General features: G+C 46.9%; 1 protein-coding gene across 1 annotated transcript; it reads right to left on the bottom strand.

The window, feature by feature from the left end:
- On the bottom strand, window positions 1-24,606 carry lca5 (lebercilin LCA5). The gene is made up of 10 exons (XM_042321543.1): window positions 24,387-24,606; window positions 24,216-24,339; window positions 20,053-20,299; window positions 19,287-19,451; window positions 18,583-18,723; window positions 16,240-16,377; window positions 15,859-15,952; window positions 14,921-15,093; window positions 2,429-2,582; window positions 1-1,353 (listed from the first exon to the last, which is right to left on the bottom strand). The coding sequence occupies exons 1-10, from the start codon at window positions 24,604-24,606 to the stop codon at window positions 458-460; spliced, it is 2,352 nt and encodes a 783-aa protein (XP_042177477.1). The 3' UTR covers window positions 1-457.
- Between the last annotated feature and the right edge of the window lie 815 nt (window positions 24,607-25,421).

Genomic DNA, 25,421 nt, shown 5'->3' with positions numbered 1-25,421 from the left:
TATACAATGTATCTCTGATGCACAATTCAATAACCAACGTTAATAAAGCTGTCAACATTACAGCTGCTTCCTCTGTGCATCATTCAACGTTAAAGTGGTCTTCATTAGGGCACCATTTGAGGCGGAGCCTAAGTCTGTCTGAAAATGCTGCTGTTCTTCCCTGATTTTACAGACTCCCCTGAGCAACATACACACATGGTATTGACACACACACTGAGAGACATTGATCTATCACATAAAACAGTCCATAACCAGGCTGAGATTGATCTGATAGCAGAACAAATACGACTTAGTGCTTTTAAAACCCTGTGAAAACCCAACCACCGGGTCCACCCTTAGTATAGTGATTAACAGCCTCAACGGCCAATCCAAGTGTCACTTCCTCCTTCGTTGACTAATCAGACCGCGAGTTCCTACTCAACAGACGAATAATAAAAATAATAAAAAAGTGATTTGATCAAAGTTTGAGTTCCTCGATGTCGTCGTCGAAGGAAGCAATGGCTCGTACGGCCGGCCTGCTCTCGGTCACGTGGAGGGAGGAAAGGAAGGGTCCAAGGGAACCTGTTGGGGCAGGGGCCTTGGGCTCAAAGGGGAAAAAGCCCTCTCTGCAGTTGCGGGGCCCGGTGAGGGTGGAAGTGGGAGGGTTAAAGAGGACGTCTGGGGGGCTGTCGGAGATCGGAGAGGGGCTGGATGGGGGGCCAAAGAGCTGCTGCAACAAAGTAGACTTCCTCTCCTTTCCCGGGCCTGGTCCTCCTCTCTCCTCTCTCTCTGACCGCCCCAGCAGAGCGTCCAGAGCCGAGGGCGGCGGTGGGGTTGGGAATCCTGTACCCCCTCGTGGGGCCGGCCGTCCAAAGGACGGGGCGTAGCTACCGAAAGCCAGGTCCTCGCTTGAGTTCTGAGCCCTCATCCCTCTCCTCCCAGTCCCCGCTCCTGGACCCAAACCGCTCTCTGCCCCGCCTCGCCCTGACTTGCCCCCCTCCCTGCTCCCCGCTCCCCCACGCAGACCGCCCATCTCCTCCGGCTCAGTGAAGCTGAAGATGGAAGGGTTCTGGTTCCGTGGGTCGGAGAGCTGTGGAGGAGAACGTGCAGTGGAACCTGAGCTAGACTCCAGGGGTTCTGGGTCAACCTCGTAGAACAGCCCAGCGTTCTGGGGTGGCTCATTCTGCTTGTCAATTTCCCTCAGCTTTGCCAATAGTCGCTCCTTCCTGCGCCGCTCTGCCTCCGCCACTTCCTGACTGGCTAGCGCCTCTTGGTTCCGCCTCGCAACCTCTTCCTGGACTTGGCCACGCCTCTTCCTGTTCTCTTCCTCCTTATGGATCAGCCTCTTACTCTCTTCCTCCTCTTTCTCCCAGCCTGTGTAGAGAGAGAGACAGAAAGAGAGAAATATGGTTCAGGATATGGTTATACGTGGTGCTGGTCAGAGTACGTTGAGGATATGTTTATGGTGGTGGTGCTGGTCAGAGTACGTTGAGGATATGTTTATGGTGGTGGTGCTGGTCAGGACGTTCAGGATATGGTTATACGTGGTGGTGCTGGTCAGAGTACGTTCAGGATATGGTTATACGTGGTGGTGCTGGTCAGAGTACGTTCAGGATATGTTTATGGTGGTGGTGCTGGTCAGAGTACGTTCAGGATATGGTTATACGTGGTGGTGCTGGTCAGAGTACGTTCAGGATATGGTTATACGTGGTGGTGCTGGTCAGAGTACGTTGAGGATATGGTTATACGTGGTGGTGCTGGTCAGAGTACGTTCAGGATATGGTTATACGTGGTGGTGCTGGTCAGAGTACGTTCAGGATATGGTTATACGTGGTGGTGCTGGTCAGAGTACGTTCAGGATATGGTTATACGTGGTGGTGCTGGTCAGAGTACGTTCAGGATATGGTTATACGTGGTGGTGCTGGTCAGAGTACGTTCAGGATATGTTTATGGTGGTGGTGCTGGTCAGAGTACGTTGAGGATATGTTTATGGTGGTGGTGCTGGTCAGGATATGGTTATACGTGGTGGTGCTGGTCAGGATATGAGGATATGTTTATGGTGGTGGTGCTGGTCAGAGTACGTTCAGGATATGGTTATACGTGGTGGTGCTGGTCAGAGTACGTTCAGGATATGTTTATGGTGGTGGTGCTGGTCAGAGTACGTTCAGGATATGGTTATACGTGGTGGTGCTGGTCAGAGTACGTTCAGGATATGTTTATGGTGGTGGTGCTGGTCAGAGTACGTTGAGGATATGTTTATGGTGGTGGTGCTGGTCAGAGTACGTTCAGGATATGGTTATACGTGGTGGTGCTGGTCAGAGTACGTTCAGGATATGTTTATGGTGGTGGTGCTGGTCAGAGTACGTTCAGGATATGGTTATACGTGGTGGTGCTGGTCAGAGTACGTTCAGGATATGGTTATGTTGTGCTGTGGTTGTAGTTCTCTCACCATCTCTCAGTCTCTTGGTCTTTTCCTCAAGTGTGTCCAACTCCAGGTCAATCCTCTGCTTCTCCCTCTCTCTCTCCTTCTGTACCCTCTCTCGCTCCCCTCTCTCCTTTCTCTCCTCAGTCTCCTTCGGCCTTCGCTCTGCTATGTCAACCTCCTGTCCAGAGAAGGAGAGAGAGCGAGACACAGGGAGAGGGGGAGAGAGGACATCCATGCGGACATCTTGGTTATTCCATCAACAAGCTGTTCAAAACCAGTGGGAACGGTTACATTTTTTACCTTTTTAATTATAGGAGGTAGCAGCCTATCAGATTGGAGGCATGGCTTATTGGAGGAGTGGCTTATTGGAGGCGTGGCTTATTGGAGGCATGGCTTATTGGAGGAGTGGCTTATTGGAGGAGTGGCTTATTAGAGGCATGGCTTATTGGAGGAGTGGCTTATTGGAGGCGTGGCTTATTGGAGGCATGGCTTATTGGAGGAGTGGCTTAATGGAGGCATGGCTTATTGGAGGAGTGGCTTATTGGAGGCGTGGCTTATTGGAGGCATGGCTTATTGGAGGAGTGGCTTATTGGAGGCATGGCTTATTGGAGGAGTGGCTTATTGGAGGAGTGGCTTATTGGAGGAGTGGCTTATTGGAGGCATGGCTTATTGGAGGCATGGCTTATTGGAGGCATGGCTTACTGGAGGAGTGGCTTATTGGAGGCATGGCTTATTGGAGGAGTGGCTTATTGGAGGCATGGCTTATTGGAGGCATGGCTTATTGGAGGAGTGGCTTATTGGAGGCATGGCTTATTGGAGGAGTGGCTTATTGGAGGAGTGGCTTATTGGAGGCGTGGCTTATTGGAGGCATGGCTTATTGGAGGAGTGGCTTATTGGAGGCATGGCTTATTGGAGGAGTGGCTTATTGGAGGCATGGCTTATTGGAGGAGTGGCTTATTAGAGGCATGGCTTATTGGAGGAGTGGCTTATTGGAGGCATGGCTTATTGGAGGCATGGCTTATTGGAGGAGTGGCTTATTGGAGGCATGGCTTATTGGAGGAGTGGCTTATTGGAGGCGTGGCTTTCAGATTGTTATTTATGGTCACCTGTTAGCGTAAATGTTTTTGTACACTGTAAATTAAAGTGTTCCTTGAACATGGATATTACATATTCTAATATAATCTGAATAATATTAACATTGCTGATTACATACAGTAATAAAGTGGTAACTATTCCAACATCGGGATTTGCATAGGAACTCATATACCTCTGTTAGCATCATAGGCTCTTGAGGAACTCATTTTTTACATTAAACCTTTATTTAACTAAGCAAATCAGTTAAGAACAAATTATTATTTACAATGACGGCCAACACCGGCCAAACCCGGACGATGTGCACCGCCCTACGGGACTCCCAGTCACGGCCGGATGAGATACAGCCTGGAATCGAGCCAGGGACCGTAGTGACGCCTCTTGAACTGAGATGCAGTGCCTTAGACCGCTGCGCCACTCGGGAGCCCCATACACCTCTGTTAGCATCATTGAAGCTACAAACCTGCCAGTGATTACCTTTAACATGTGATGACAATACAACAGAAGAGATGAACAGGAATGACATTTACTCCAACGGGTGGCCAAAAACAAATCATCTATTTTAATGCCACGCCCCTACTAAGCCACGCCTCCACTCCAGGGTTCCTCTAGGAACCCATTAAAGGTTTCTCCAAGAACTCCGCAACTAACGGAAGGTGCAAATATGAACAGGTGGAAATATGAACGGGTGTAAATATGAACAGGTGGAAATATGAACGGGTGGAAATATGAACGGGTGGAAATTTGGGGCGGCAGGGTCTGTCGTTCTGCCCCTGAACAGGCAGTTAACCCACTGTTCCTAGGCCGTCATTGAAAATAAGAATTTGTTCTTAACTGACTTGCCTGGTTAAATAAAGGTAAAATAAATAAAAAATAAAAAATATGAACTGTCACGCCCTGGTCAAAGTATTTTGTGTTTATCTTTATGTATTTGGTCAGGCCAGGGTGTGGCATGGGGTTTTTGTAATTGTGGTGTGTTTGTCTTGGGGTTTTGGTGGTGGTATTGGGATTGTAGCTTAGTGGGTTGTCTAGCAAGGTCTATGGCTGTCTGGAGTGGTTCTCAATCAGAGGCAGGTGCTTATCGTTGTCTCTGATTGGGAACCATATTTAAGCAGCCATATTCTTTGAGTTTGTCGTGGGTGATTGTCCTTAGTGTCCTATGTGTACTCTCTGTTAGTTTGCACCAGATAGGCTGTTTCGGTTTCGTTTATTGTTTTTTGTAAGTTTGTGTTTCTTTGTTGTATTAAACATGGATCGCAATCAACACGCTGCAGTTTGGTCCGACTCTCCTTCATCACCACTAGAAAACCGTTACAGAATCACCCACCACCAACGGACCAAGCGGCGTGTCAACAGGCAGGAGCAGCCGAAAGAGGAGAGGCAACAAAGGCAGCAACAGCGGCGCAATGAGGATTGGACATGGGACGATATATTGGATGGCAAGGGTTGCTACACATGGGAGGAGATCCTGGCGGGAAGGGATCGCCTTCCATGGGAACAGGTGGAGGCACTTAGGAGAGCAGAGGCAGCCGGAGAGAGGAGCCGGCGATACGAGGGAACACGGTTGGCAAGAAAGCCCGGGAGTCAGCCCCAAAAATTTCTTGGGGGGGGGCTTACAGGGAGTATGGCTATGCCAGGTAGGAGACCTGCGCAAACTCCCTGTGCTTACCGGGGGCTGGAGAGACCGGGCAGGCACCGTGTTATGCTGTGGAGCGCACGGTGTCTCCAGTGCGGGTGCACAGCCCGGTTCGATATATTCCAGCTCCTCGTATCGGCCGGGCTAGAGTGGGCATCGAGCCAGGTAAGGTTGGGCAGGCTCGGTGCTCAAGAGCTCCAGTGCGCCTGCACGGTCCGGTCTATCCAGTACCACCTCCACACCCCAGCCCTCCGGTAGCAGCTCCCCGCACCAGGCTTCCTGTGCGTGTCCTCGGTCCAGTACCACCAGTACCAGCACCACGCATCAGGCCTACAGTGCGCCTCGCCTCTCCAGCGCTGTCGGAGCCTTTCTCCTCTCCTGCGCTGCCGGAGTCTCCCGCCTATCTAGCGCTGTTAGAGCTTTCCTCATCTCCAGCGCTGCCGGAGTCTCCCGCCTGTTCAGCGCAGCCAGAGCCTTCCTCCGACACAGCGCTGCAGGAGTCTCCTGCCTGTTCAGCGCAGCCAGAGCTGCCAGTCTGCATGAAGCAGCCAGAGCTGTCAGTCTGCATGGAGCAGTCAGAGCTGTCAGTCTGCATGGAGCAGCCAGAGCTGTCAGTCTACATGAAGCAGCCCGAGCTGCCAGTCTGCATGAAGCAGCCAGTCTACATGGAGCAGCCAGAGCTGTCAGTCCGCATGGAGCAGCCAGAGCTGTCAGTCTACATGAAGCAGCCCGAGCTGCCAGTCTGCATGAAGCACCCAGTCTACATGGAGCAGCCAGAGCTGTCAGTCTGCATGAAGCAGCCAGAGCTGTCAGTCTGCATAGAGCAGCCAGTCTGCATGGAGCTGCCAGTCTGCATGGAGCTGCCAGTCTGCATGGAGCTGCCAGTCTGCAAGGAGCTGCCAGTCTGCAAGGAGCTGTCAGTCTGCACGGAGCTGTCAGTCTGCACGGAGCTGTCAGTCTGTAAGGAGCTGCCAGTCTACAAGGAGCTGCCAGTCAGCACGGAGCCGCCAGAGCGGTCAGTCTGTAAGAAGCCGCCAGAGCTGTCAGCCTATATGGAGCAGCTAGTGCCGCCAGTCTGCCCAGCGCCGCCAGTGCCCCCCGTCTGCCCAGCGTCGCCAGTCTGCCCAGCGCCGTCAGTCTACCCAGCATCGCCAGTCTGCCCAGCATCGCCAGTCGGCCCAGCACCGCCAGTCTGCCCAGCACCGCCAGTCTGCCCAGCGTCGTCAGTCTGCCCAGCGTCATCAGTCTGCCCAGCGCCACCAGTCTGCCCAGCACCGCCAGTCTGCCCAGCGCCGCCAGTCTGCCCAGCGCCGCCAGTCTGCCCAGCGCCGCCAGTCTGCCCAGCGCCGCCAGTCTGCCCAGCGCCGCCAGTCTGCCCAGCTCTTCCAGATCTGCCAGTCAGCCAGACTCTTCCAGATCTGCCAGTCAGCCAGACTCTTCCAGATCTGCCAGTCAGCCAGACTCTTCCAGATCTGCCAGTCAGCCAGACTCTTCCAGATCTGCCAGTCAGCCAGACTCTTCCAGATCTGCCAGTCAGCCAGACTCTTCCAGATCTGCCAGTCAACCAGACTCTTCCAGATCTGCCAGTCAACCAGACTCTTCCAGATCTGCCAGTCAACCAGACTCTTCCAGATCTGCCAGTCAACCAGACTCTTCCAGATCTGCCAGTCAGCCAGGATCTGCCAGTCAGCCAGGATCTGCTGAAACCACCAGCCAGCCAGGAGCTGGTAGATCTATCTACCTGCCTGAGCTTCCTCTCACTCCTGAGCTTCCTCTCACTCCTGAGCTTCCTCTCACTCCTGAGCTTCCTCTCACTCCTGAGCTTCCTCTCACTCCTGAGCTTTCTCTCACTCCCGAGCTTTCTCTCACTCCCGAGCATCCCCTCAGTCCCGAGCTGCCTCGGTCCCGAGCTGTTCTTCAGTCCCGCTCTGCTCCTCAGTCCAGTGGGGTTCTGGGTGAGGACTACTAGGCCATGGTCGGCGGCGAGGGTGGACTATCCAGGGACGAAGGGAGAGGGGACTAAGACATTAAAGGAGTGGGGTCCACGTCCCGCGCCGGAGCCGCCACCATGGACAGACGCCCACCCGGACCCTCCCTATTGTTTTGAGGTGCGTTCGGGAGTCCGCACCTTAGGGGGTTCTGTCACGCCCTGGTCAAAGTATTTTGTGTTTATCTTTATGTATTTGGTCAGGCCAGGGTGTGGCATGGGGTTTTTGTAATTGTGGTGTGTTTGTCTTGGGGTTTTGGTGGTGGTATTGGGATTGTAGCTTAGTGGGTTGTCTAGCAAAGGTCTATGGCTGTCTGGAGTGGTTCTCAATCAGAGGCAGGTGTTTATCGTTGTCTCTGATTGGGAACCATATTTAGGCAGCCATATTCTTTGAGTTTGTCGTGGGTGATTGTCCTTAGTGTCCTATGTGTACTCTCTGTTAGTTTGCACCAGATAGGCTGTTTCGGTTTCGTTTATTGTTTTTTGTAAGTTCGTGTTTCTTTGTTGTATTAAACATGGATCGCAATCGACACGCTGCAGTTTGGTCCGACTCTCCTTTATCACCACTAGAAAACCGTTACATGAACGGGTGGAAATATGAACGGGTGCAATATATGGGGAAACGGGTGCAATATATGCGGAAACGGGTGCAATATATGGGGAAACGGGTGCAATATATGGGGAAACGGGTACAATATATAGGGAAACGGGTGCAATATATGGGGAAACGGGTACAATATATAGGGAAACGGCTGCAATATATGGGGAAACGGGTACAATATATAGGGAAACGGGAACAATATATAGGGAAACGGGTACAATATATGGGAAACGGCTGCAATATATGGGGAAACGGGTACAATAATAGGGAAACGGGTACAATATATAGGGAAACGGGTGCAATATATAGGGAAACGGGTGCAATATATAGGGAAACGGGTACAATATATAGGGAAACGGGTACAATATATGGGGAAACAGGTGCAATATATGGGGAAACGGGTACAATATATGGGGAAACGGGTGCAATATATAGGGAAACGGGTGCAATATATAGTGAAACAGGTGCAATATATAGGGAAACGGGTACAATATATGGGGAAACGGGTGCAATATATAGGGAAATGGCTGCAATATATAGGGAAACGGCTGCAATATATGGGGAAACGGCTGCAATATATAGAGAAAAGTAGTATACTACAGTGCTTTGCAAAAGTATTCAGACCCCTTGGATTTATTCACATTTTATTGTGTTACAAAGTGGGATTAAAATTGATTTATTGTTTTTTTTTTCAACAATCTACACAAAATACAAAGTGAAAGAAAAGTGGAAAAAAATATACATTTTTAAAAATATTTATAAAAATGTAATAACTTATATAGTCATTGCATAACTATTCAGCTCCCTGAGTATTCAGCTCCCTGAGTATTCAGCTCCCCCACTATTCAGCTCCCCCAGTATTCAGCTCCCCAGTGTTCAGCTCCCCACTATTCATCTCCCCACTATTCAGCTCCCCCAGTATTCAGCTCCCCAGTATTTCAGCTCAGCTCCCCCCCCAGTATTCAGCTCCCCCAGTATTCAGCTCCCCCAGTATTCAGCTCCCCAGTATTCAGCTCAGCCCCCAGTATTCAGCTCCCCGAGTATTCAGCCCCAGTATTCAGCTCCCCAGTATTCAGCTCCCCCAGTAGTATTCAGCTCCCCAGTATTCAGCTCCCCCAGTATTCAGCTCCCCCAGTATTCAGCTCCCCCAGTATTCAGCTCCCCCAGTATTCAGCTCCCCCAGTATTCAGCTCCCCCAGTATTCACTGTCACTATATAACACAAAATATACCAAGACCAGAGAGCACTGTCACTATATAACACAACATATACCAAGACCAGAGAGAGCACTGTCACTATATAACACAACATATACCAAGACCAGAGAGCACTGTCACTATATAACACAACATATACCAAGACCAGAGGGCACTGTCACTATATAACACAACATATACCAAGACCAGAGAGCACTGTCACTATATAACACAACATATACAACATCTCTGGGTCTGAATTAATAACTGCTATAGCCTACCACCATCTGAATGGTTATAGGTCTGAATTAATAACTGCTATAGCCTACCACCATCTGAATGGTTATGGGTCTGAATGGTTATGGGTCTGAATTAATAACTGCTATAGTCTACCATCATCTGAATGGTTGTAGGTCTGAATTAATAACTGCTATAGTCTACCACCATCTGAATGGTTCTGGGTCTGAGTTAATAACTGCTATAGTCTACCACCATCTGAATGGTTATGGGTCTGAGTTAATAACTGCTATAGTCTACCACCATCTGAATGGTTATGGGTCTGAATTAATAACTGCTATAGTCTACCACCCTCTGAATGGTTATTGGTCTGAATGGTTATGGGTCTGAATGGTTATTGGTCTGAATTAATAACTGCTATAGTCTACCACCATCTGAATGGTTATGGGTCTGAATGGTTATTGGTCTGAATGGTTATGGGTCTGAATGGTTATTGGTCTGAATTAATAACTGCTATAGTCTACCACCATCTGAATGGTTGTAGGTCTGAATTAATAACTGCTATAGTCTACCACCATCTGAATGGTTATGGGTCTGAATTAATAACTGCTATAGTCTACCACCATCTGAATGGTTTGTAGGTCTGAATTAATAACTGCTATAGCCTACCACCATCTGAATGGTTATGGGTCTGAATGGTTATGGGTCTGAATTAATAACTGCTATAGTCTACCACCATCTGAATGGTTATGGGTCTGAATGGTTATGGGTCTGAATTAATAACTGCTATAGTCTACCACCATCTGAATGGTTATGGGTCTGAATGGTTATGGGTCTGAATTAATAACTGCTATAGTCTACCACCATCTGAATGGTTATGGGTCTGAATTAATAACTGCTATAGTCTACCACCATCTGAATGGTTATGGGCCTGAATGGTTATTGGTCTGAATGGTTATGGGCCTGAATGGTTATTGGTCTGAATTAATAACTGCTATAGTCTACCACCATCTGAATGGTTATGGGTCTGAATGGTTATGGGCCTGAATGGTTATTGGTCTGAATGGTTATGGGCCTGAATGGTTATTGGTCTGAATTAATAACTGCTATAGTCTACCACCATCTGAATGGTTATTGGTCTGAATGGTTATGGGTCTGAATGGTTATGGGTCTGAATTAATAACTGCTATAGTCTACCACCATCTGAATGGTTATGGGTCTGAATTAATAACTGCTATAGTCTACCACCATCTGAATGGTTATGGGTCTGAATTAATAACTGCTATAGTCTACCACCATCTGAATGGTTATGGGTCTGAATTAATAACTGCTATAGTCTACCACCATCTGAATGGTTATGGGTCTGAATGGTTTTGGGTCTGAATTAATAACTGCTATAGTGTACCACCATCTGAATGGTTATGGGTCTGAATTAATAACTGCTATAGTCTACCCCCATCTGAATGGTTATTGGTCTGAATGGTTATGGGTCTGAATGGTTATGGGTCTGAATTAATAACGGCTATAGTCTACCACCATCTGAATGGTTATGGGTCTGAATGGTTTTGGGTCTGAATTAATAACTGCTATAGTCTACCACCATCTGAATGGTTATGGGCCTGAATGGTTATTGGTCTGAATTAATAACTGCTATAGTCTACCACCATCTGAATGGTTATGGGTCTGAATTAATAACTGCTATAGTCTACCACCATCTGAATGGTTATGGGCCTGAATGGTTATTGGTCTGAATGGTTATGGGCCTGAATGGTTATTGGTCTGAATTAGTAACTGCTATAGTCTACCACCATCTGAATGGTTATGGGCCTGAATGGTTATGGGCCTGAATGGTTATTGGTCTGAATGGTTATGGGCCTGAATGGTTATTGGTCTGAATTAGTAACTGCTATAGTCTACCACCATCTGAATGGTTATGGGTCTGAATGGTTATGGGCCTGAATGGTTATTGGTCTGAATGGTTATGGCCTGAATGGTTATTGGTCTGAATTAGTAACTGCTATAGTCTACCACCATCTGAATGGTTATTGGTCTGAATGGTTATTGGCCTGAATGGTTATTGGTCTGAATTAGTAACTGCTATAGTCTACCACCATCTGAATGGTTATGGGCCTGAATGGTTATTGGTCTGAATGGTAATGGGCCTGAATGGTTATTGGTCTGAATTAGTAACTGCTATAGTCTACCACCATCTGAATGGTTATTGGTCTGAATGGTTATGGGTCTGAATGGTTATAGTCTGAATGGTTATGGGCCTGAATGGTTATTGGTCTGAATGGTAATGGGCCTGAATGGTTATTGGTCTGAATTAGTAACTGCTATAGTCTACCACCATCTGAATGGTTATGGGCCTGAATGGTTATGGGTCTGAATGGTTATGGGTCTGAATGGTTATGGGTCTGAATTAATAACTGCTATAGTCTACCACCATCTGAATGGTTATGGGTCTGAATTAATAACTGCTATAGTCTACCACCATCTGAATGGTTATGGGTCTGAATTAATAACTGCTATAGTCTACCACCCTCTGAATGGTTATTGGTCTGAATGGTTATGGGTCTGAATGGTTATGGGTCTGAATTAATAACTGCTATAGTCTACCACCATCTGAATGGTTATGGGTCTGAATTAATAACTGCTATAGTCTACCACCATCTGAATGGTTATGGGTCTGAATTAATAACTGCTATAGTCTACCACCATCTGAATGGTTATGGGTCTGAATGGTTATTGGTCTGAATGGTTATGGGTCTGAATGGTTATTGGTCTGAATTAATAACTGCTATAGTCTACCACCATCTGAATGGTTGTAGGTCTGAATTAATAACTGCTATAGTCTACCACCATCTGAATGGTTATGGGTCTGAATGGTTATGGGTCTGAATTAATAACTGCTATAGCCTACCATCATCTGAATGGTTCTGGGTCTGAATTAATAACTGCTATAGTCTACCACCATCTGAATGGTTATGGTTCTGAATGGTTATGGGTCTGAATTAATAACTGCTATAGTCTACCACCATCTGAATGGTTATGGGTCTGAATTAATAACTACTATAGTCTACCACCATCTGAATGGTTATGGGTCTGAATTAATAACTGCTATAGTCTACCACCATCTGAATGGTTCTGGGTCTGAGGTAATAACTGCTATAGTCTACCCCCATCTGAATGGTTATGGGTCTGAATTAATAACTGCTATAGTCTACCACCATCTGAATGGTTATGGGTCTGAATTAATAACTGCTATAGTCTACCACCCTCTGAATGGTTATTGGTCTGAATGGTTATGGGTCTGAATGGTTATGGGTCTGAATTAATAACTGCTATAGTCTACCACCATCTGAATGGTTATGGGTCTGAATTAATAACTGCTATAGTCTACCACCATCTGAATGGTTATGGGCCTGAATGGTTATTGGTCTGAATGGTTATGGGCCTGAATGGTTATTGGTCTGAATTAGTAACTGCTATAGTCTACCACCATCTGAATGGTTATGGGTCTGAATGGTTATGGGCCTGAATGGTTATTGGTCTGAATGGTTATGGGCCTGAATGGTTATTGGTCTGAATTAGTAACTGCTATAGTCTACCACCATCTGAATGGTTATTGGTCTGAATGGTTATGGGTCTGAATGGTTATGGGTCTGAATGGTTCTGGGTCTGAATTAATAACTGCTATAGTCTACCACCATCTGAATGGTTATGGGTCTGAATTAATAACTGCTATAGTCTACCACCATCTGAATGGTTATGGGTCTGAATTAATAACTGCTATAGTCTACCACCATCTGAATGGTTATGGGTCTGAATTAATAACTGCTATAGTCTACCACCATCTGAATGGTTATTGGTCTGAATGGTTATGGGTCTGAATGGTTATGGGTCTGAATGGTTATGGGTCTGAATTAATAACTGCTATAGTCTACCACCATCTGAATGGTTATGGGTCTGAATTAATAACTGCTATAGTCTACCACCATCTGAATGGTTATGGGTCTGAATGGTTATGGGTCTGAATTAATAACTGCTATAGTCTACCACCATCTGAATGGTTATGGCCCTGAATGGTTATTGGTCTGAATTAGTAACTGCTATAGTCGACCGCGATTGCGCGTTCACTCTTCTTTCAAACTATTGACTGCTGTTTTTAACATTCACCAAACAATAGCTTGCTTCCCTCTTCGAATAGTCTAAAATATTCTGCATGGCCCCCTCAGATTCTGCATGGCCCCCTCAGATTCTGCATGGCCCCCTCAGATCCTCATAAAGTTCTACAGCTGCATCATTGAGAGCATCTTGACTGGCTGCCTAAAAATTATCAAAAGACTCTAGCCACCCAAGACAAACTGTTCTCTCTGCTACCGTCTGGAACCAACAGGACCCTGAACAGCTTCTACCCCCAAGCCATAAGACTGATCAATAGTTCAATAGTTAATCAATTGATCAGAAAGGGTTAATGCAGAAAGACCGGGTAGCCACCCAAGACAAACTGTTCTCTCTGCTACCGTCTGGAACCAACAGGACCCTGAACAGCTTCTACCCCCAAGCCATAAGACTGATCAATAGTTCAATAGTTAATCAATAGCTACCCGGTCTTTCTGCATTAACCCTTTCTGCACTCTTTATACTCGTCACATACGCTGCTGCTACTGTTTCTTATCTGTCATTTTATTCCTAGTCATATGTACATATCTACCTCAAAGCGTAAGTAAGCATTTCACTGTTAGTCTGTTGTTTACGCATGTTGTTTACGCATGTTGTTTACGCATGTTGTTGACGCATGTTGTTTACGCATGTTGTTTACGCATGTTGTTTACGCATGTTGTTTACGCATGTTGTTTACGCATGTTGTTTACATCTGTTGTTTACGCATGTTGTTTACGCATGTGACAAAATAACATTTGATTTGTATCTTTGATGTGTCTGAGTGGTTTAATAAATAATCCACAGCATCATTATTAACTTATTAACCTTAAAGAGATATTCAATGTCTATATGTGTCATTGTTACCCATCCACCAATCACTGCCCTTCTTTATGAGGCTTTCAAAGAGTTGAATCTGTGCTTGAAATTCAATAGTTGACTGAGGGACCTTACAGATGTTGTATGGGGGACAGAGGAAGGGTTAGTCATTCACTACTAGACTGAGGGACCTTACAGATGTTGTATGGGGGACAGAGGAAGGAGTAGTCATTCACTACTAGACTGAGGGACCTTGGGGGACAGATGTTGTATGGGGGACAGAGGAAGGAAGTAGTCATTCACTACTAGACTGAGGGACCTTACAGATGTTGTATGTATGGGGGACAGAGGAAGGAGTAGTCATTCACTACTAGACTGAGGGACCTTATAGATGTGGTATGTATGGGGGACAGAGGAAGGAGTGGTCATTCACTACTAGACTGAGGGACCTTACAGATGTGGTATGTATGAGGGACAGAGGAAGGAGTGGTCATTAAAAATCATGCCAACCCCTGTTATTTCACATGGAGTATGACTATACTATAGTTATGAATTTTTTATTTATCCTAAAATATATGTACTCTTTCCCCCCACTTTGACAGAGTATTTTCTGTACATTGTTGACAAGAAAAAGACATTTAAATCGATTTTAATCCCACTTTGTAACACAATAACATGCGAAGAAATCCATGGGATCTGAATACTTTTGCAAGGCACTGTATGTAGGGAATAAGGTTCAAAAGTAGTGCACTACAGAGCAAATAGGGCACTATTTGTGACTCACCCTAGAGCTGTAAGGTGTACTAGAGACACCTGGCTTGAGTGACAGGTAGTCATCAGGGGCTTGGTCGTTGTAGTGATAGTTGCCCTCGGTGACGGCCGGGGGCGGTGACGGGAAGTCGAGACTCAAGTTCTCGTTCACTGTCTGTACTGCCTTAGAGCTGGACATACTGGGGCCTATACACACACACATACACATACACACACACACACACACACACACACACACACACACACATACACACACACACATACACATACACACACACACACACACACACACACACACACACACACACACACATACACATACATACATACATACATACATACACATACACACACAGACACAGAGCAGTAGGGTGCAACCAAACATGACATTTTATTACAATCTTTTTATTTTTTCATTACAATTTCTTCTATAATTTCTATAATTTCTTTCTACTATTATTACCTTAAGGCTCCCCTACTGGTATATATATATATATTTATAAATTAAATAATCTACCTTCAGGCTCCCCTACTGGTATATATATATATTTATAAATTAAATAATCTACCTTCAGGCTCCCCTACTGGTATATATATATAAATTAAATAATATATCTTTAGGCTCCCCTACTGGTATGTATATATAAATCAAATAATATATCTTTAGGCTCCCCTACTGGTATATATATATAAATTAAATAATATATCTTTAGGCTCCCCTACTGGTATATATATATAAATTAAATAATATATCTTTAGGCTCCCCTACTGGTATATACAACATTATTTTCTCTAAATGACAAATGATTAAATACATTTACCTCAATAGTTTTCTAGGAGTGACTTCAACATTGTTTAGTTGAGCAGGACTAGTGGCACCCAGGGACAGTGAGAGAATAACAGGAGGGGGACCTTTAACCCTGGACTGCATTTAACACCAAGCGACCCTACCTTTCCTCTTTGTGGTGTTGTCTGTATTCCTGGGCGATGGTTTCAACAAGCGGTTGGCATAGATGTTCCTAGTGTCCAGTTCCCTCTCTTTCTCCTACAAGGGTTAGAGTTAGCTTTTATAACGCAACGTAGAGTGTGTGTGTGTGTGTGTGTGTCTGTGTGTGTGTGTGTCTGTGTGTGTGTGTGTGTCTGTGTCCGTGTGTGTGTGTGTGTGGGTGTGTGTGTCCGTGTGTGTGTGTATGTCTGTGTGTGTGTGTCTGTGTCCGTGTGTGTGTGTCCGTGTGTGTGTGTGTGTCTGTGTGTGTGTGTGTCTGTGTCCGTGTGTGTGTGTGTGTGTGTCTGTGTGTGTGTGTCTGTGTCCGTGTGTGTGTGTGTGTGTACCTTGAGTTTGTTGCTGAGTCGTTCCACCTCCTCCTGCAGGTCTGAGACCTGGTCCTGGGTACTGATGGTCTTCCTCCTCTCTGTAGCTAGCTGTCTCTGGTAACTACTGCTGCTCAGTTCCACTCTGCGCTCCAGATCCTAAACACACACACACACGGACACACACACACACACTATAATTTGCGTTATAGAAGCTAACTCTAACCCTTGTAGGAGAAGGAGAGGGAACTGGACACTAAGAACATCAACAACTATGTTTTAAGGGAGAAGTAGGCATTGGTCTGATATGATGGACAGAATGCTTTGTGGTGTTGAGATCCGTCCGGTCCCCTAACCCCTACTCCCTACCCCCTAGTCCCTACCCCCTACTCCCTACCCCCTAGTCTTCCCGTCTCCTCTTGATGATGTAACAATGCTCCAACGTTGTCTGAACTCAACATTCCATTTTAATATTGCTGTATGTGACGGTTAAACGCTATATTTAAGTTTGTTTGTATATGTGGAGTCTATTTGTGTACTAGTTTTAATATATATGTAACAGGAAACTAAAAGTATGTTTAAATAATGTATTTTAACTATTCATGTTAAATGTACTGTATATTGTTCAGATTGTTCTTTGATGTCACCATGTTCAGTCTGCAATAAAAGGTCTGCTGTTGTTACATCAGGAGTGGTGCCATTGGTTTTACCCTGCAGCTTAGACCAGATATTTATGGGAGAAGTTTTAAGGGAGAAGAAGACAGTGCTCCTTCTGCTCCTCCTTGCACAAAGGCGGAGGTAGAGGTCCTGCTGCTGGGTTGTTGCCCTTCTACGGCCTCCTCCACGTCTCCTGATGTACTGGCCTGTCTCCTGGTAGCGCCTCCATGCTCTGGACACTATGCTGACAGACACAGCAAACCTTCTTGCCACAGCTCGCATTGATGTGCCATCCTGGATGAGCTGCACTACCTGAGCCACTTGTGTGGGTTGTAGACTTCGTCTCATGCTACCACTAGAGTGAAAGCACCGCCAGCATTCAAAAGTGACCAAAACATCAGCCAGGAAGCATAGGAACTGAGAAGTGGTCTGTGATCACCACCTGCAGAACCACTCCTTTATTGGGGGTGTCTTGCTAATTGCCTATAATTTCCACCTGTTGTCTATTCCATTTGCACAACAGCATGTGGAATTTATTGTCAATCAGTGTTGCTTCCTAAGTGGACAGTTTGATTTCACAGAAGTGTGATTGACTTGGAGTTACATTGTGTTGTTTAAGTGTTCCCTTTATTTTTTTGAGCAGTGTATATTTTACCTCTTGGTGATGTCATTCGGAAACATAATGTAAACTTTCACTGCTATGCGGATGACACACAGCTGTACATTTCGATGAAACATGGTGAAGCCCCAAAATTGCCCTCGCTAGAAGCATGTGTTTCAGACATAAGGAAGTGGATGGCTGCAAACTTTCTACTTTTAAACTCGGACAAAACAGAGATACTAGTTCTAGGTCCCAAGAAACAAAGATCTTTTGTTGCATTAAGAAGGAAATAAAATCCACAAATGAACTTTTAACAAGGCACACCTGTTAATTGAAATGTATTCCAGGTGACTACCTCATGACGCTGGTTGAGAGAATGCCAAGAGTGTGCAAAGCTTTCATCAAGGTAAAGGGTGGCTACATTGAAGAATCTCAAATATAAAATATATTTTGATTTGTTTAACACTTTTATGGTTACTACATGGTTCCATATGTGTTATTTCATAGTTTTGATGTCTTCACTATTATTCTACAATTTAGAAAATAGTAAAAAAGAAAAGAAAAACCCTTGAATGAGCTTTTGACTGGCACTGTATCCGAAATGCTACAAGAAGGACCGTTGGTTCTTAATGGACAGAAATTAGCATGTGAAACCGATAATTGATACATTTAATAAAACTCTTGCACCTACAAACTTAAGACAATCTGACATTTTTGTAAGTCCAATCGTCGCTTTATGGGACGCTACAGTCTCGTTGTAATCCGACGTCTCGAATTTGAGTTAAGTAGGTGCAGGAAATACTCTGAAAACTAAAATGCTAACGACCCTCTTAAAAATCCGGTATGTGGAATTTTCATAGACATTGGTGTCATATTGGTTTATCGCCCCTACAATAATCGATGCCAAACAACATGTTGAAACCAACCATCGCCCAGGAACAGAAACCACGCTACAAAGAGGATAGCTACTGCTCTGCCTGCCTGCCTGCCTGCGTGTATGGGGGGGGACTAGTGTCCGGTACTTCTCCTTTAGAGCTCTGTGATGTGTGATCTTTGTTTAACACGTGCAGGAGATGGTCTCTGTAGTGTGTTAGTAGCTACTGTACCTTGATCTTTAGCTGGTTCTCCTGGTCCTTGGCCCTCTCCTGCTCTAGTCTCCTGGTGAGCTCCTCCCTGGGACCTAACTCCTGCTGTTCTGCCAGACGCCTCAGACGACCCAGGGACGACTGGCTACGCTGCAGCTGCTCCTGGAGGGAGGGAGGGAGGAGGCAGGGAGGCAGGGAGGAGGGAGGGAGGCAGGGAGGGAGGGAGGGGGGAGGAGGGAGGAGGGAGGGAGGGAGGGAGGGGAGGCAGGGGGAGGGGAGGAGGGAGGGAGGGAGGGAGGGAGGCAGGGGGGAGGCAGGGAGGGAGGGAGGGAGGCAGGGAGGGAGGGAGGGAGGGAGGAGGGAGGAGGGAGGCAGGGCAGGGAGGGAGGGAGGGAGGGAGGCAGGCAGGCAGGGAGGGGAGGCAGGCAGGCAGGGAGGGAGGGAGGGAGGGAGGGAGGCAGGGAGGGGAGGCAGGCAGGCAGGGGAGGGGAGGCAGGCAGGCAGGGAGGCAGGCAGGAGGGAGGGGAGGGAGGGAGGGAGGGAGGGAGGGAGGGAGGGAGGGAGGGAGGGAGGGACAGTCAGATGGACAGACAGATGGACAGACAGATGGACACTTCTGGCCAGCTCACACTTAAATCTATTTGATTTATTTTGTACTCTTCAACAAAAAGCAAACACTTTCTGCATTTAGATCTGGTCAGTATGAGTCCTCTGGCTTTCCGTACCTGTGTGTCTTTGAGTCGCCTCTCAGCGTCCCGCTCCCTCTCCTGTGTCCGCCGTAGACGTTCCCGCAGAGCTGTGGTCTCGTTGGCGTGGCGCGACAGCAGCTGGGCGATCTCACTCTCCGTGTCGTCGTATCGCTGCAGCGCCCTCTCCTGGCGGTGATGGAGCTATAGGAATCACACACAGACAGGCCGATTGAAATAGATTGAGGAGTCTGTATCTGAGTTATTGTGGCGTCTGTGACATCACCATTGAGGCTATCTCCATTTTAAAGTAGTCCATTTTATTCTTCTTTTGCGTTTGAAAAAAAAGCATAAACCTTATATTGGTGATTGACCTAAACCAAATATTATGTGTCATTCATGTATTGTGGCCACTAACTGGTAGTGATATAGAAGAAATGTACAAATCATAGGCAACCCAATATGAACAACCACAACCCTCTGATCATTGGCTGATCGCACCCAATCCGTAGAAAACCCTACCCAGTTGACTACTTTTAAAATGTGGAAGCCCTTGGCAATACCCATGCTAAAAGGGGTCAGGGTTAGTAGGTTTACCTGTCTAAGGGTCAGGGGTCTTGGTTAGTAGGTTTACCTGTCTGAGGGTCAGGGTTAGGGGTCAGGGTTAGTAGGTTTACCTGTCTGAGGGTCAGGGTTAGGGGTCAGGTTTAGTAGGTTTAACTGTCTGAGGGTCAGGGTTAGGGGTCAGGGTTAGTTAGCTACCTGTCTGAGGGTCAGGGTTAGGGGTTAGGGTTAGTAGGTTTACCTGTCTGAGGATGCGGTTCTCCTTAGTTATCTGGTCGGTGTGGAGCTGTAGCTCTGACAGGGCGTTGCGTAACTCGTTGATCTTCAACAGGCGGGCCGACAGCATGCGCTTGGTCACCAGGTCAAGATCTTTAGGGGGTGCCGTGGTGTCCTTGATCAGGCTCTGGGACTCGGTCCGTACCCCCAACGCTGAGCCCGCTGGGGCTGGGCACCCACGCGGGGAGGGCGAGACACACCCCGACGGACGCCTATGGAGGAGAAACACACACACAGGGTTACACACAGTACACACCTGGGACACACACACACAGGGTTACACAAATCAAATCAAATCAAATTTTATTTGTCACATACACATGGTTAGCAGATGTTAATGCGAGTGTAGCGAAATGCTTGTGCTTCTAGTTCTAGCTTGTGCCAACAAGTAATCTAACTAACAATTTCAAAACTACTGTCTTATACACAGTGTAGGGGGATAAAGAATATGTACATAAGGATATATGAATGAGTGATGGTACAGAGCAGCATAGGCAAGATACAGTAGATGGTATCGAGTACAGTATATACATATGAGATGAGTATGTAAACAAAGTGGCATAGTTAAAGTGGCTAGTGATACATGTATTACATAAGGATGCAGTCGATGATATAGAGTACAGTACATACGTATGCATATGAGATGAATAATGTAGGGTATGTAACATTATATAAGGTAGCATTGTTTAAAGTGGCTAGTGATATATTTACATTTCCCATCAATTCCCATTATTAAAGTGGCTGGAGTTGAGTCAGTGTCGGTGTTGGCAGCAGCCACTCAATGTTAGTGGTGGCTGTTTAACAGTCTGATGGCCTTGAGATAGAAGCTGTTTTTCAGTCTCTCGGTCCCAGCTTTGATGCACCTGTACTGACCTCGCCTTCTGGATGATAGCGGGGTGAACAGGCAGTGGCTCGGGTGGTTGTTGTCCTTGATGATCTTTATGGCCTTCCTGTAACATCGGGTGGTGTAGGTGTCCTGGAGGGCAGGTAGTTTGCCCCCGGTGATGCGTTGTGCAGACCTCACTACCCTCTGGAGAGCCTTATGGTTGTGGGCGGAGCAGTTGCCGTACCAGGCGGTGATGCAGCCCGCCAGGATGCTCTCGATTGTGCATCTGTAGAAGTTTGTGAGTGCTTTTGGTGACAAGCCGAATTTCTTCAGCCTCCTGAGGTTGAAGAGGCGCTGCTGCGCCTTCTTCACGATGCTGTCTGTGTGAGTGGACCAATTCAGTTTGTCTGTGATGTGTATGCCGAGGAACTTAAAACTTGCTACCCTCTCCACTACTGTTCCATCGATGTGGATAGGGGGGTGTTCCCTCTGCTGTTTCCTGAAGTCCACAATCATCTCCTTAGTTTTGTTGACGTTGAGTGTGAGGTTATTTTCCTGACACTACACTCCGAGGGCCCTCACCTCCTCCCTGTAGGCCGTCTCGTCGTTGTTGGTAATCAAGCCTACCACTGTTGTGTCGTCTGCAAACTTGATGATTGAGTTGGAGGCGTGCGTGGCCACGCAGTCGTGGGTGAACAGGGAGTACAGGAGAGGGCTCAGAACGCACCCTTGTGGGGCCCCAGTGTTGAGGATCAGCGGGGTGGAGATGTTGTTGCCTACCCTCACCACCTGGGGGCGGCCCGTCAGGAAGTCCAGTACCCAGTTGCACAGGGCTGGGTCGAGACCCAGGGTCTCGAGCTTGATGACGAGCTTGGAGGGTACTATGGTGTTGAATGCCGAGCTGTAGTCGATGAACAGCATTCTCACATAGGTATTCCTCTTGTCCAGATGGGTTAGGGCAGTGTGCAGTGTGGTTGAGATTGCATCGTCTGTGGACCTATTTGGGCGGTAAGCAAATTGGAGTGGGTCTAGGGTGTCAGGTAGGGTGGAGGTGATATGGTCCTTGACTAGTCTCTCAAAGCACTTCATGATGACGGATGTGAGTGCTACGGGGCGGTAGTCGTTTAGCTCAGTTACCTTAGCTTTCTTGGGAACAGGAACAATGGTAGCCCTCTTGAAGCATGTGGGAACAGCAGACTGGTATAGGGATTGATTGAATATGTCCGTAAACACACCGGCCAGCTGGTCTGCGCATGCTCTAACACCCCCTATCCGCGGCTGGGGATGCCGTCTGGGCCTGCAGCCTTGCGAGGGTTAACACGTTTAAATGTCTTACTCACCTCGGCTGCAGTGAAGGAGAGTCCGCATGTCTTCGTTGCAGGCCGTGTCAGTGGCACTGTATTGTCCTCAAAGCGGGCAAAAAAGTGATTTAGTCTGCCTGGGAGCAAGACATCCTGGTCCGTGACTGGACTGGTTTTCTTCTTGTAGTCCGTGATTGACTGTAGACCCTGCCACATACCTCTTGTGTCTGAGCCGTTGAATTGAGATTCTACTTTGTCTCTGTACTGGCGCTTAGCTTGTTTGATAGCCTTGCGGAGGGAATAGCTGCACTGTTTGTATTCGGTCATGTTACCAGTCACCTTGCCCTGATTAAAAGCAGTGGTTCGTGCCTTCAGTTTCACACGAATGCTGCCATCAATCCACGGTTTCTGGTTAGGGAATGTTTTAATCGTTGCTATGGGAACGACATCTTCAACGCACGTTCTAATGAACTCGCACACCGAATCAGCGTATTCGTCAATGTTGTTATCTGACGCAATACGAAACATCTCCCAGTCCACGTGATGGAAGCAGTCTTGGAGTGTGGAGTCAGCTTGGTCGGACCAGCGTTGGACAGACCTCAGCGTGGGAGCTTCTTGTTTTAGTTTCTGTCTGTAGGCAGGGATCAACAAAATTGAGTCGTGGTCAGCTTTTCCGAAAGGAGGGCAGGGCAGGGCCTTGTATGCGTCGCGGAAGTTAGAGTAACAATGATCCAGGGTCTTTCCACCCCTGGTTGCGCAATCGATATGCTGATAAAATTTAGGGAGTCTTGTTTTCAGATTAGCCTTGTTAAAATCCCCAGCTACAATGAATGCAGCCTCCGGATAAATGGTTTCCAGTTTGCAAAGAGTCAAATAAAGTTCGTTCAGAGCCATCGATGTGTCTGCTTGGGGGGGGATATATACGGCTGTGATTATAATCGAAGAGAATTCTCTTGGTAGATAATGCGGTCGACATTTGATTGTGAGGAATTCTAAATCAGGTGAACAGAAGGATTTGAGTTCCTGTATGTTTGGACACACAGTACACACCTGGGACACACACACACAGGGTTACATACAGTACACACCTGGGACACACACACACAGGGTTACACACAGTACACACCTGGGACACACACACACAGGGTTACACACAGTACACACCTGGGACACACACACACACAGGGTTACACACAGTACACACCTGGGACACACACACACAGGGTTACACACAGTACACACCTGAGACACACACACACACAGAGTTACACACAGTATACACCTGGGACACACACACACAGGGTTACACACAGTACACGCCTGGGACACACACACACACACAGGGTTACACACAGTACACACCTGGGACACACACACACAGGGTTACACAGTACACACCTGGGACACACAACTAGGACATCTCTGTTACAACTACATAACAACTAGGACATCTCTGTGTTACAACTACATAACAACTAGGACATCTCTGTTACAATTACATAACAACTAGGACATCTCTGTTACAACTACATAACAACTAGGACATCTCTGTTACAACTACATAACAACTAGGACATCTCTGTTACAATTACATAACAACTAGGACATCTCTGTTACAACTACATAACAACTAGGACATCTCTGTTACAACTACATAACAACTAGGACATCTCTGTTACACCTACATAACAACTAGGACATCTCTGTTACACCTACATAACAAGTTACACCTTAGAGTAGTACAGAGACCACATTTGAAGTGTGCTAGCGAGCTACACTGCTATCTACTGGAGACATTGCGTGGGTGGGTGGGTGTGAGTGTACAGTACCTGTTTGGTGCGGGTACAGAGACCCTCTTGGTGTTGGTGGGTGTGGGTGTACAGTAACTGTTTGGTGCGGGTACAGAGACCCTCTTGGTGTTGGTGGGTGTGGGTGTACAGTACCTGTTTTGTGTAGAGGACTGCTGGAGACATTGAGTGGGTGGGTGTGGGTTTACAGTACCTGTTTTGTGTAGAGGACTGCTGGAGACCCTCTTGGCGCGAGGTCCCTTTCTGCGAGGGCTGGGGGAGGGCGTACGGGAGTAGGGCGACAGCGTGTGTTCCGAGGGTGTTAGGTTCTCGTAGTCCTCAGAGTAGAAAGAGCTGCTCCTCCGATGCTCTCTGTCTGACATGCGGTCCCGGTCCGGATCCACTTCCTGTGTCCGTGTCTTAGCCTGGTCCCCAGCACAGCTGTCCCTCTCATCTCTTTCTCCGTCCCGACTCTTGTCCCGTTTCAGAGTTCGTACCGACGCCTTGGAACCTTTCCCAGCCGTGCTCCTGCTGCGGGACTGACGACTCTGGCGCTCTGCATCTCGGTTGTCCTCGTAAGGGTGAGGAATGTTCTCCGTATCCATGTGGTCCCTCTGACAGGAGATTCTTCATGGATAAGATGGATACACAGAAGAAGTCATCCGATTTGTCCTATTACACTGTATCACTGACTGTGTAGGCTCCCTACCAGTCAATAACATTGATATAACCTAGTGTACTACAAAGGCAATAGGTCCTTAATTTGGTCCTTAATCATTCTCTCTAAGGCATAACATCCTAGCCATTTTGTCATTGTATTTTTTATTACCTTTATTTAACTAGGCAAGTCAGTTAAGAACAAATTCTTATTTTCAATGCCTGTTCAGGGGCAGAACGACAGATTTGTACCTTGTCAGCTCGGGAGTTTGAACTTGCAACCTTACGTTTACTAGTCCAACGCTCTAACCACTAGGCTACCCTGCCTCCCCAGGGTAGCCTATTTCACATTAATGCAATTCAGGAGGACAACATTTTTGGACAGGTCTGAGAAGCTTTCACATCTTACTTAAAAAAACATGTATGTAACCTTTATTTAACTGGGCAAGTCAGTTCTTATTTACAATGATGGCCTCCACCGGCCAAACCCGGAAGATGCTGGGCCAGCTGTGCTCCGCCCTATGGGACTCCCAATCAAGGCCGATTGTGATACAGCCTGGATTCGAACCAGGGTGTCTGTAGTGACATCTCTAGCACTGAGATGCAGTGCCTTAGAACGCTGCGATGTTCAAATCAAATACAAGAATAGGAATAAAGTGACAGATTGTACAGTAGCAGTTGCGTGTGATGAGTCCAACAAAGGTTAGCGCAAACAAACGTTTTGAACAAAAAATTGTGTTTCTATTGGACAAATTCAGGTAGG

Source organism: Oncorhynchus tshawytscha, linkage group LG05, assembly GCF_018296145.1.
Source record: "Oncorhynchus tshawytscha isolate Ot180627B linkage group LG05, Otsh_v2.0, whole genome shotgun sequence".
Lineage (NCBI taxonomy): Eukaryota > Metazoa > Chordata > Actinopteri > Salmoniformes > Salmonidae > Oncorhynchus > Oncorhynchus tshawytscha.
The sequence above is the reverse complement of the archived record's forward strand: the minus strand, read 5'-3'. Positions and strand labels throughout refer to the sequence as shown.

Coding starts and splice junctions, on each gene's coding strand:
- lca5 (XM_042321543.1), bottom strand. CDS start 24,606: ATGGATACGGAGAACATTCCTCACCCTTACGAGGACAACCGAGATGCA. Junction 24,340..24,386: donor AGTGGATCCGGACCGGGACC/GCATGTCAGACA, acceptor TTCTACTCTGAG/GACTACGAGAACCTAACACC. Junction 1,354..2,428: donor GACCAAGAGACTGAGAGATG/GTGAGAGAACTA, acceptor CTCTCTACACAG/GCTGGGAGAAAGAGGAGGAA.